This window comes from Triticum urartu, chromosome 2, assembly GCF_003073215.2.
Source record: "Triticum urartu cultivar G1812 chromosome 2, Tu2.1, whole genome shotgun sequence".
Taxonomy (NCBI): Eukaryota; Viridiplantae; Streptophyta; class Magnoliopsida; order Poales; family Poaceae; genus Triticum; species Triticum urartu.
This window is the reverse complement of record NC_053023.1, coordinates 325,100,368-325,112,688: the sequence shown is the minus strand read 5'-3', so window position 1 is coordinate 325,112,688 and position 12,321 is coordinate 325,100,368. Positions and strand designations below refer to the sequence as shown.

General features: G+C 42.0%; 1 protein-coding gene and 1 long non-coding RNA gene across 5 annotated transcripts; both read left to right on the top strand.

The window, feature by feature from the left end:
- Nucleotides 1-3,400: 3,400 nt before the first annotated feature.
- Nucleotides 3,401-8,317, top strand: LOC125537184. 2 transcript variants are annotated; one of them, XR_007295667.1, is made up of 4 exons: nt 3,401-3,708; nt 5,558-6,880; nt 8,089-8,194; nt 8,288-8,317. It is a non-coding gene; the product is annotated as an uncharacterized LOC125537184 (long non-coding RNA). The 2 variants fall into 2 exon arrangements; XR_007295666.1 differs by lacking the exons at nt 8,089-8,194; nt 8,288-8,317 and adding an exon at nt 7,022-8,034.
- Nucleotides 8,318-8,407: 90 nt separating this feature from the next.
- LOC125537182 lies at nt 8,408-11,490 on the top strand. Of its 3 annotated transcripts, XR_007295664.1 has the most exons (5): nt 8,408-8,492; nt 8,581-8,637; nt 8,736-9,148; nt 10,115-10,707; nt 10,817-11,236. XR_007295664.1 is itself a non-coding variant. In XM_048700491.1 (2 exons), exons 1-2 carry the CDS (start codon nt 10,273-10,275, stop codon nt 11,240-11,242), a joined length of 861 nt encoding a protein of 286 aa, XP_048556448.1. In that variant the 5' UTR covers nt 10,167-10,272; the 3' UTR covers nt 11,243-11,490. The 3 variants fall into 3 exon arrangements, 1 of the variants encoding a protein (XP_048556448.1); XR_007295665.1 differs by lacking the exon at nt 8,736-9,148 and having other exon boundaries at nt 8,416-8,492; XM_048700491.1 differs by lacking the exons at nt 8,408-8,492; nt 8,581-8,637; nt 8,736-9,148 and having other exon boundaries at nt 10,167-10,707; nt 10,817-11,490.
- Nucleotides 11,491-12,321: the final 831 nt, after the last annotated feature.

The following is a 12,321-nucleotide window of genomic DNA, read 5'->3' as shown; positions in this document are numbered from 1 at the left end:
GTCCGCACGCTTAACGTTACGATGACAGTTTCATTATGAGTTTATATGTTTTGATGTACCGAAGGTTGTTCGGAGTCCCGGATGTGATCACGGACATGACAAGGAGTCTCGAAATGGTCAAGACATGAAGATTAATATATTGGAGGCGTATGTTTGGACATCAGAAGTGTTCCGGGTGAAATCGGCATTTTACCGAAGTACCGGGAGGTTACCGGAACCCCCCGGTAACCTAATGGGCCTTAATGGGCCTAGTGGAGGAAGAGGAGAGGAGGCCAAGGGGCAGCCGCCCCCCAAGTCCAAATTGGACAAGGAGGGGGGCGGCGCCCCCCTTTCCTTCCCCCCCTCTCTTTCCCCCCAAGTCCTAGTCCAACATGGAAAAGGGGGGGAATCCTACTCCCGGTACCCCTTGCCTAGCCGCACCTCCTCCCCTTGCTCCTTTATATACGGGGGCAGGGGGGCACCCAGAGACACAACAATAAATCATTGATCTCTTAGCCGTGTGCGGTGCCCCCCTCCACCATAATCCTCGATAATATTGTAGCGGTGCTTAGGCGAAGCCCTGCGATGGTAGAACATCAAGATCGTCACCACGCCGTCGTGCTGACGGAACTCTTCCCCGACATTCTGCTGGATCAGAATCCGGGGATCGTCATCGAGCTGAACATGTGCTAGAACTCAGAGGTGTCGTAGTTTCGGTGCTTGATCGGTCGGGCCGTGAAGACGTAGGACTACATCAACCGCGTTGTTATAACACTTCCGCTTTCGGTCTATGAGGGTACGTGGACAACACTCTCCCCTCTCGTTGCTATACATCACCATAATCTTGCGTGTGCGTAGAAATTTTTTTGAAATTACTACGTTCCCCAACAATAGCTGCTACAAGCATGGCACTGCCTGGTGCCGCTAATGCAAAGGGGCCACCTGTTGTCGACGCAACCAAGATAACAGAGGGTGTCGTCGTCGCCGGTGAAGACAAGCCCGATTGCAGGATCATCAGGAAGTAGTTGATCGAGCCGGCGAGTTCATGATCTGCATGGAAGGCATGGAGATTAGGGGAGGGTCCTGTTTTGCAATTGCAACAAGGGTTCTAGCAATTGCAACCGAATTCTTGTTGTAAAAAGCACCTCCACAGTTATGTCTGTCGCCATTGCAACAAGAGCCTTATTGCAAGGGACAGTGCCAACCTGTGTGTTGAGCGTGGTCTTGCAAGATCGTAACAACCATGTTTCCTCTTTTAATCTTTCACTAATAATAAGGCACGAACTGCTTCTGTTCGTCCGTTATTGAAATTGCCCCCAAAACTGCCGTAAATTACCCACCATGCCACCCATAAATAAAGAAAACAATTCAATTTTTTTTCAAACTCGTCATCGTCGCAAACTGTTGTTAGATGGTCATACCCTCAGGTATCTCAAGGCACTCAACTACGAGTGGCTAGAGCCCCCGTTTCTTTTTTCCTCTCTTAACAACAAGCGCGCCTCCTCCACCCCCACACTTGTTCATGGGCCCGCCCACCATGCAGGGTGTGACACCCCTTTTTTCTTTTCTTTTTTCTGTTTATGTTTTTCCTTCTTTAAATTAACTTGGGATTTCCAAAAATTACAAATTTTAAAAAGTTGCGGGTTTTGATTTTTTAAGAAATCAAAAAATGTTTGGAAAATTTTAAAATGTACGGTATTTTAAATAAAATCTTTCATATTATAAGAAAAATCATGATTTCAAAAAAATGCTCACGAAATAAAAATTACTCATGATTTTTTTGTGTATTCAAAACATATTTTGGAATTTTAAAAAATGTTTCAAAATTCAACCAAATCCTTAAATAACAAACAAAATTAACCCGCTTACATAGAGGTTTTTTGGATCTATAGACGTCATTTTATGATTTTTTTAGTACATCGTGCGTTTCCTAAAAAAACATTTTCCGTGTTATGTTCAATGTTGAGCCCCCAAAATTGACACATCTTCCTATGTGTTAATTTTTGTAAGCAATATGAAAATGACCAATTGTCTAATTTGCCTCCATACACATCTATGATTATTCTTTTTTTTTTGGTGGCAAACATCTATATTTATTCTGATATCATAGTTTTGTTGGTTATGATAAACATCGTGATGTTAGGTCAAGTGTGATGGGACCATCACATTTTTAGCTTTTGAAATGACTTTCTAAAAGTTCCTTACCTCATTGTAACATGATTCAAACATAGTTTATTAAATCACATTTTAAAAGTCCTTATCTCATTCTAGCGTATGCTTCAGACTTTTTTTTATCTCTACGACATATGTATAGTCTGATTGTTTTTCTTTCATTATAACAAACGGGCATATTTCCTACACCATATTTCCTACTTACAACTCTACCGTCGAAGCAGAAAATCTTTGCATGGCGGCTAGCCCAGCACTCAATGCCTATAGCTGATGTTTTACATCACCGTAACATGTCACAAACTGCCCATTGTGCTATCTGTGGAGCTCAAGACTCGTGGAGACATGCTTTGCTGGATTGCACTATGTCGAGATGCATCTGGGCTTTGTCAAATGAGCGTTTGGTGGAACAGGTCAGTCTAAACAGCGACGCAGATGCGAAGAACTGGCTGTTCGCTCTGCATAAGACTCTTACTCCTTCAGAGTTTATGAGACTAATCATATCCCTCTGGGTGGTGTGGAGAGCGAGGAGAAAGGTGATCTATGAAGATATATATACCAGCCCAATGTCAACACATCAGTTCATCGAATCTTATCTGAATGATCTCAAGGAAATTGAAACACCGGGACGGGTGGTGAGTGCCCAGCCTATTCCTAGGCCTACAAAGTGGCTACATCCACCGGCGACTTTGGCAACAGTAAATGTTGATGCAGCGACAAGAAGAAATCAGAAGAGGGGAGTTGTGGCCGCAGTGTGTAGGGATCAGAACGGAGTGTTCTTGGGAGCCTTGGCAATCAGTTTCAAGGGAGTTGATGACCCTATAACTCTCGAGGCGATGGCAGTCCGGGAGGCGCTTGCCCTAGCTTAAGATCTCAATGAACTGAATATACATGTAGCTACTGATTGCAAGGTGGTGGTGGACGACATCAAGCAACAGTGTTTGGCAAGCTACGGTGCGATTATACATGAAATAATAGAGGCAAGTAGGTCTTTTACTATCTGTAATTTTGTCCATGAGTTTACGAGTTTGAATTTCGAGGCTCACAATCTAGCGAAGCATACTCTTACTTTAGGGGTGGGCCGCCATGTTTGGTTAGGACACCCCGGAAATCTTTCATTCGTCCCTGTAAACGCTGTGACGTCTTAATAAAGCTTCGTGGGATTGCCTAAAAAAATAACTTACAACTCTATATTTTTTTATATAAAAAAAGAGGAAAGGACACGGAACGAACCACGTTGCTGGGAAAAAAAAGCGGGTAAAAAACTCCCAAACCCGCTGTTGGGTTGGTCTCTGCGCTGGCTGCCCTCGCCATGGAGGACGATGGCCATCCCGACCCCTACCTTGATCTCCCCCCTGAAATCGCCGAGGAGCGGCGGCGCGCTGCTAGACTCGCTGATGAGCGCCGCCGCCAGCACCGCGAAACCGCTCTTTGTCTGCTCTCGCCGCCGGCTCCCGTCGCCATGGACGGCGATGCTCCTCTCGTCTCGTTCCTTGATCTTCACCCTGAACTCGCCGAGGAGCGGCGGCGCCCCGAACCGTCATCTTCCCATAAAACTGAGTGAGCTTTCGCCCCTTCTGCATGCCCATCTCTTACCCTCCTCACATGCTTACTTCCCGTCATAAAAGGAATTCTTTTGCTCCCACCCCCCACACAAAATAAAAGTGCAACTTTGATGGCAATTGCGAGTAGAACCACAGCTTCCATCCGTTTTTGTTCAGAGGGACGGAACAAGCTCAAACGATATGCTTGTTATTGAAGCCTCCTTCAGTTCATTGCTAGTACTAGTACTATGGGATTAATTAAATAGTGATCTGCCCTATATGGATCCAGATACTGTTTGTACCTGCATGCAAACTCACACCTCCAGACATGCATGTGAGGTACTTATACAGTATACTACCTCCATTCCAATGAATAAGTCACGTGCACACATTTCAAAATTGAACTTTGGCCATAAATTAGATCAATATCTATTTCTTATGGTCAAAGTTGAATTTTGGAATGTGTGTGGGTCTTATTCGTTGGAATGGAGGGAGTAAATTAACAACGCATAAGTATGCGAGGTTTTATGGAGAGAGGGAGTCTTAATGATAGATCTACCTAGAAATTCTTGGTTTACAGAACAAGCATGCTTTTGCTAGATGTGTCTTAGACTGTATAGGTTTGATAATATATGCTTTAATTGATAATTTATGATGATCTGAGTAATTCCTTTTTTCTTGTGGGGTATGCAATCCTGTGTGAGAATGACAGCCATATGGTGGATTGTTCTTAATTAAGTTCATGCTGATCTGTAGGACCTACATCCTCCACAGTGAAAGTATCACCTCCCAAGCTTTTGCTTTTAGCAGATAGCTGCTCTGCCAACTGAATTTTATCCGAGCTTATCAACCAGATCAAGTGCTTAATTACAAATGAATTCCCAACTTCCACTGATCCTGCATTCCTGCATCGATCATGATGCCACAAATAACACCCGATAAAGATTCTCATGGAAAAAAATCACCTCATCCCTAGTTGTATAATCCAGGAGCTCTGTATTCACCTCTGCTTCTCAAAAGTTTTTTCTAAATGTGAGATAAGCTGATCAGAGGATGTTGGAGTTATTCTGACCACACCATAGTTCAACCTAAGCAAGTCAAATTCTTCTGTGTGGAGAGGGTCTAGCATCTATTCAATAATGGCTTAAGCTGGTCGGTGGCATGTTTATAGAAACATCAGGCCGACCTGAACGACCTCTCAACATTTGTTTCTTGATTTTTCTGTTTCTTAATCTCCAGCTCTATGTTGTTGTTTTGTTTGCAAGCCTTAAAGGTATTAACATAAGAAAGAAGCCACAAAGCACATAAGTAACTGCATATATGGATCGAATAACCAAAACTGGAAATGGACCAGCATGTCAACACACGCCAAAATGCAAACATTGTGGATTGAACTGTTGCTGTTCGGTCAACTGCTATCACTATGTAGTTAATTAAATACGGAGTATAAACCTATAGACGCACAAAATAATGCTCTAGGTTGTAACTTGTGATACCACCAACAGGGCCACAACATCTGGCCTTTCATTTAAAGCAATCAAGGGTTGTTTTGCTATGCAGATATATCTTCACTTGCTCAATACTAAGTAACAAAGATTCATTATGCATTGCATAACATTGTGTATTTCGAAATCCTTGTCTTGTTTTGTTTCTGTGTATGTCTGTCTTGTTTCTGTGTATAATGCCTTGAGCGGGAAGGAAGTCTTGTCTTGTTTCTATGTATGTCTGTCTATTCCATCAGAATTTCAAAATATACGTGTTTTGGCTGTTATTTACACTGACCTTCTGCCTTCTTGCATAATAAACCTTATGTCTTAAATTTCTGATACTTGCATATTTACTGACTAACATGATGTTCTGATCAGGGTTCAGGTGCATGCTAGCGAGGTTAGCAGCAATGAGGGCTCTGTAACTGTGGATCTGTCAGAATCCACTGCCCAAGCGCTGAATGACGTACCTCACAGGAAATATTATGTTTCGGTCAAAATATTTCAGCAAATTCAGTACTACGCAGGAAATCAAATATTTTTCAAAATATTTTTTTAAAATTTCAAATATTTAATTCCAAATGAATATTTCGGCCTTTTGGCTGAAATGCAAACTGAAATAACTGATTTATAGCTGAAATGAACTGTACAGAACCACCTTAGCGGCTTTCTTACAGCCTAAGACTTCTTGACTTGACCCACTGACTTCTAGCGTAAGACAAAGACTTGACTCACTAGCTTACTACCGAAAATATTCAAAAATAAATAAATATTACCATATTTCCAAGTGTCATTAGTTTCTTCATTGCACTTCTTGACTTGGCCCACTGACTTCTAGCGTAAGACAAAGACTTGAATCACTAGCTTACTATCGAAATTATTTACAAAATATATATTCGGACCATATTTCCAAGTGTCATCCTTTTGTTCATTGTTATACCACCGTTCGCTCTGTTATACTCAATCCTTAAGACTTGATTCATTAACTAACTGCAGCATGACTAACTACAACAAGGATTATAACTAACAGCAGGAAGTCTCAAAGCACTAAAACTATACCTGTTTATACATGGATCAAATAGCCAAAAAGAAAAGAAGAGTAGCAGAGCCGCATGTCATTAGTAAAGTGCAGCACGGCAAATGTGAGTGCTATGAATTAAACTATTCACATTCTAATCTATGGTTTAATTGCTATCACTATGTATAGCTACTTAGATATTGACGCATAAAGCACAAAATAATGCCGTAGGCTGTAACAGCACCAGCAAATAAGCAGCCAAACAATTATTTATGTTCATTTACAGTAATTTTTCTTTGTTTTGCCTCAGCGGAATACATTCACTAGTTCAGTACTACATAGACTTATTTATTGCATTATGTAAACTATATGGGCATGGTTTTCTTCAGGGAGAAGGAACTGCAAGAAATGGAGGATTACTTGAAAGAGAATACGTGCAACACTGTAAGCGAAGTGATGGATAAGATTTTCGGTCTAGGGTGTTCCAGTCTAGCTGCTAAGTATGACAATATGTCAGCTGCTGAGCATGCTGATATGACTGCTCGACCTTCCTACTTTTGTAAGAGGCCTCCCGTAGGGTGACCGTCTTCTCCAGCTGATTCAGAAACCCAGTCCCTTCAGGCAACAGAACCAGCTTTGAGGAATGAACCATCGCGGCAGTATTTGCTACGTCGACAACCAAGGTAAACCATCTACTATCCTCTCTCTTGCAGGTATCTGGCATTGATTTACTTTTTCTCTAAGCAGTGTCATTGAAAATTTATGAGTATGGATCTGAGTTTATATATTCCTTGGTTTATAATGAGGGACTGTATCTTGTATAGTCATGCAGATGGAAAATGAGGTTCTCTTTAAGAAATTTCACTTATTTCCGAAGCACAGGAACTGCAGATTCATGCCACTAAAGCTGTTTTAAGTGAGTTATTGGAAGCTCAAACTGCGTGATCCTGGATCTGACTGGCAACTGGTGGACTGCCGAGGTTGCCTGTTGACCGTTGCTAGTAATTATCCCCTTGGCCCCTCATAATATGCAGGGTTATAAATTATCCAATCACCCTTGTATGCTACATGTTACTATTATAGCATCTTTGTGTTTGCAGAAAGAAGCGAAAATGCCTTTCTGCTCCCGAGCTCATTTGAGCTCGGTGAACAGTAAAATCGAAAAAATATCAAAAAATTCCAATTTTTTTTGGGAGAAACATTGACAAAAGTTCTAAGTGCTTGCAAAAATTCGTCATGAAATCACATTCCTGTAAGGCGTGGCAAAAAAACAAATTCAGTGCTCCAAAATGCTTTTGAAAGTAGCATTTTCAGAGTACCGATTTTTTTTTGCCACGCCTTCTAGAAATGTGATTTCATAAAGATTTTTTGCAAGCACTTAAAACTTTTCTCAATGTTTCTCCCAAAAAAAATTGTAATTTTTCGAATTTTTTTCGATTTTCTTTTGATTTTACTGTTCACCCGAGCTCATTTGTGCTCGGGTGCAGAAACTCTGCGTCCCAGAAAGAAGTATCTATCATCTATGTTTCTTGTTTAGCAAAATAGCAGAAGATATTGATAATATTCATGTATGTTTATTGGTTCCTCTACATGCACCATAGTTTTTCCCCAATATTCATTCTTTTAGATAATGAGAGGGATCACGGGCCATGACAGGCGCACAATTTCTTAGCAACCAGTGCATATACCAACCTTATAAGCACATTTAGGTGTTCGCCACACATATATCTAGTTAATTTACTTTCCTTTCAATGTTATGTGCTTCTTAATATGTGTTGGGGCCAAAACCCAAAAGCTTATCAATCGTTGAACATGATGACATCATATTCTGGTTTCTACTTGTTCTACTACTTGAACAGAAAATGCGATTTTGTGTTGGCTATGCATACAGGTGTGATGTTCCTGACGAAGAGATTATTCAAAATGAGAAAAAATGGATGACTAAGGAGGTGATGTTGGCATTCGAAAAATATGCTGAAAGAAATACTAATCTCAAGGTCTGGATATAAACTTTTGAGTATTTTAATTGTTATAACCACAAGAAAGTGACCAGGAAAATTGTACAAATAAAGATTTATATTTCGTTTTAGGGTCTTGACTGGCAGATTGAGGAACTCTGTCACCAGTGCTTTAATGTGGAATACCATCACAAAGTTTTCCACCATTACAATTTCACTGTAAAGATTGAGAGCCCTAGTTCAAGTGATTCCAGAGTGGCATTGTTCTTCGCCGAAGTGAAAGAGATATTCGGAAGAAAATACTATTTCTGCTGCCCTCTAGAACCAAATGAAAATGGTACTAATGCTCTTCATGACCATATAGTGAATTAGCTATGAATATTTGTAGAGTTCTATTAAGAGTTTGTTGGGTTAATTTGTTTCAGGTCAGTGTTATGCATGCCATAACCAAGGAGTTGATGATCTAAGGCATCCAGCTACAGGTGGATATGACCGGGGTTCTCTAGATATCGCATTCCCATTTACTTTTATGGATTAGTGAAAGTTGTTAACCCAACCCGCCTTCTTCCGCGAGAGGCAGCCGTCGCGGGCGAGCGAGCGACGGTGGCAGCCGGAGCGAGGGAGCCCGCGGCGCCGTGACTGGCCAGCGACGGATCCATTGCCGCCATCCGCTTCCTCAGTGACGGCTCCTTTGCCGGGGCCGTGATCCGCGCCAGTTGCCTCCCTCCCTTGCCGAGATCCTTCGCCGGGGCCGTGATCCGCGCCAGCCGCCTCCCTCCCTCGTCGCGGCCGTGATCCCCGCCAGCCACCTTCCTCCCTCGCCGGGCTCCTTCGCTGGGCCCATGATCCGCCCCTCCTGTCTCCCTCCCTCGCCGGGGCTCCTTCGTCGGGGCCGTGATCCCCGCCAACAGCTGCCTCCCCGGACCTCATCGCCGGACATCCACCACAAGCAGGAGCGCCGTCGTCTCCCCAAGCTCCTTCCCTGCATCAATGGTGCCACCTGCTTCCCACACTAATTTTCCTCAAAAATTGAATCAGTTCAAAAAATGTTTTCATGTCTGGGTTTGCCTGAAGAAAAATACCACGTTTGTGTCAGTTCATCAGTCTTGCTATGAAGAAGATTCAGTTTAAAAATTGCACACACTATGCTCTGCCTACATGTTACACTATCTGATTCATCAGTACTACATGTGTGCTGCATCAGTGACACATGTTCCTATGATGCAGAAGCAGATAGTACATTGCAAAATGCTTGCATCAGTTCATTACACCCCTGCCACTTGATGCATAGTTTGGATGTCAAGGTTACTGCCAGTACCTCTAATATGCTAGCTTCAGGTCAAGCCAAAAAACATAAACTTATGCATCAGTCCAATTAGCTACTAGGCTTTATATAAGGTTCAGCTACCACTGCAAGTTGTATGATGTTATTTCTAATAGTACATGCCATGTAGTAGCGTCAGTTCGAACTAGTAAAAGAATATCGTTGAAAAAATATACACTTGGTACACAGTAAGTTCAATGGTACATAAACTAGGAGTACTTCTAGTGTAGTTGCATAAGTTATAGATGAAAAAAAGAGAAGACATGCATCAGTTTATATATATGCATATCCATACATATCTGAAGTTTAATGTTCAATTTGCAAGCAATGCAACAAATGTTTATGCATCAGTTACAAGGAAAAAGATAAAAAAAACTTTGCATAACAGATGAAGTTCAATGTTTAGTTTACGAGCAGTGCTAAAAATCAGTACATCAGTACGTCAGTGCTGAACATGTACATTCATTAGTTTGACTTAAACTAAAGCAGATACAAAATAGAGAACAAAGTTTAATAACGCTCAGCGACGCAACTTCAACTTGTACATTGTCTTCAGTGTATGACATGTTACACATAGTATGTATACGACAAAATGCAGAAAAGATTAATCCCAAAACTGTTGAATGTCATTGCAGAAACATGCAAGGCGACACGCGCAGCGAGGGTTTGATGAGCCAAGCAGATATGGGGCACCGCCTGTTGGGTAACACCAGAAATAACACCTGGATACTTCAACAATACATGCAAATTTCAAGCTACACCAGAATCATCAGAAGCACGGACAAGTTCTTCTATGCAGCAAACACCGATATCTGGGAATACAAGCTTTTCCACTATTGGGTTGCAACAAGGTCAACAATGTCCCCAACAACAAATGTTTTTCTTCCCTAGCTCTTGCAGAAAGGCAAGGACACACAGGCTTCCACCAGTCGCTCCATCAACATCAATCATCCGTGCTGCAAAAGCGGTTGCGACGGGAAGACCAGGCCAAAGAGACAGAAATTTTGACCACTCTAGCAGGGTGCAAAGTACAATATATGAGCCATATATACAGGAGCAACCTTACAACGAATCTGAGGGGAGACGGTCGTACAATGTGAGACGGAGAGCTTCGTCAACAATGCTCCCTCCAAGAGATGCATTACCGCATGTGCCAAGGGTGACACCACCCGCGCCCATACACCAGGGTGAACAACAAACACCGGAGGCAGCACAGAGCTATACACATGTAAGTATCCATTAAAAAAACATACAAGCACAGTCCATACCATGGTACTGTGACCACCCCATCTAACGTTTTCATAATTGCATTTTTGTTTGCTTACTGTTGCGTGCAGCCACCTAACATTGAAGCTTATGTTCTGCCAAGGCTAGAGGCGCGCTTTGAAAATTTCAAAGAAGCAAAGGACTTCTACAACGTCTATGCAAAGCACACGAGTTTCGCTGTCAGGGAAGGCTCCAAGGTTGAGACCAGAGTCTACCTTTATTGCACGTTCTATGGAGTCTATGAATCGAAGGTGTCAGAAGCAAATAGACAGCGGAACAAGACGACAGCCAGGACTAACTGCGAGGCTAAAATGAGCCTGAAGAGGGAAAAGGATGGAACACTTGTCGTAAAAGAGATAGTCTGGGACACAACCACATGCTATAGCTCACCCCCCAAATGCTTGTCTTCTTGCACTCCCACAAAAACTTTGACAAAACAATCTTGGAGTACGTCAAGTATCTGCAGTTCAAAGGCATTGAACACACACAAATCATGAGCATACTAGGTGGCGATGACCCTGGTAGCTACTTCCTCGAAATGAATGCCAAAGACCTGATTAACCTGTAAGTACAAACTTGTTATCCTCCCATAAACCCCCTCCGTCTTTTTTCCTCTGTCAGTACAAACATATTATGCAACGCATGACCTGATGCCAGTTCAACATGCATTTTTGAATGAGTGTTCACTTTTAATATGCAACAAAGCAAAGAATTCAAGGATGGATGATGTGGACGATGTCCTAAAGACTGTCAACTTCTTTAGGGAGATGAAAGCTATAAACAGGGAATTCTTTTGTGACATGCAACTCGATGAGTCCGACAGAGTTAAGAACATATTCTGGGCGAACGTGCCGAGGGGCATATCAGGACTTTGGTGACTGCGTAACGTTTGACACCACATATAAGACCAACAAGTACCATATGCCACTTGGGGTGTTTGTGGGTACTAACAACCACTTACAGACTACATTCTTTGGTTAGCCGTGTCCCTAGTTATGGACATCTTGAGTATCTGGTTCTTGGATTATCATGTTGATCTCATCACTCTAAATTAATTTGTTGGGTTGTTAATTACTGTTTAATTGGGATTGAGATGGGGTTACCATTCTCAATGTTTATCAACTACCATCATAGTTAAATAAAATATATTCCTTTGTTGTAGGGAAAAATTGGCTTGTCACAAAATATTAACCTTAGAGCTTTCCACCAGCCATATATGCATGTAGTGATAGCTTTTACCTGTTCATTGCTTTACTGTGTTATATTACCAGCATATTCCATGTGCTGACCCATTTCCAGGCTACAACATATCATGTTGCAGACTTTTCAGACGAAGAGTAAGGTGCGCTAGGTCGTTGTCGTGCACTCAGCTATGCCGTTGGAGTTGATGGACTCACCTTATCTTCCAAGCCTTCCGCTGTTATCGTATTTAGATGGCCTAAAGCAATATTATTGTAATAAGTTCTCTTTTGATACATTCATGTAATAAGTGTGTGATTGCACTCTGTTATAATCCTTCAAGTATTGTGTGTGTCAGCATTACCGATCCAGGGATGACACTTATACATAGAGATTT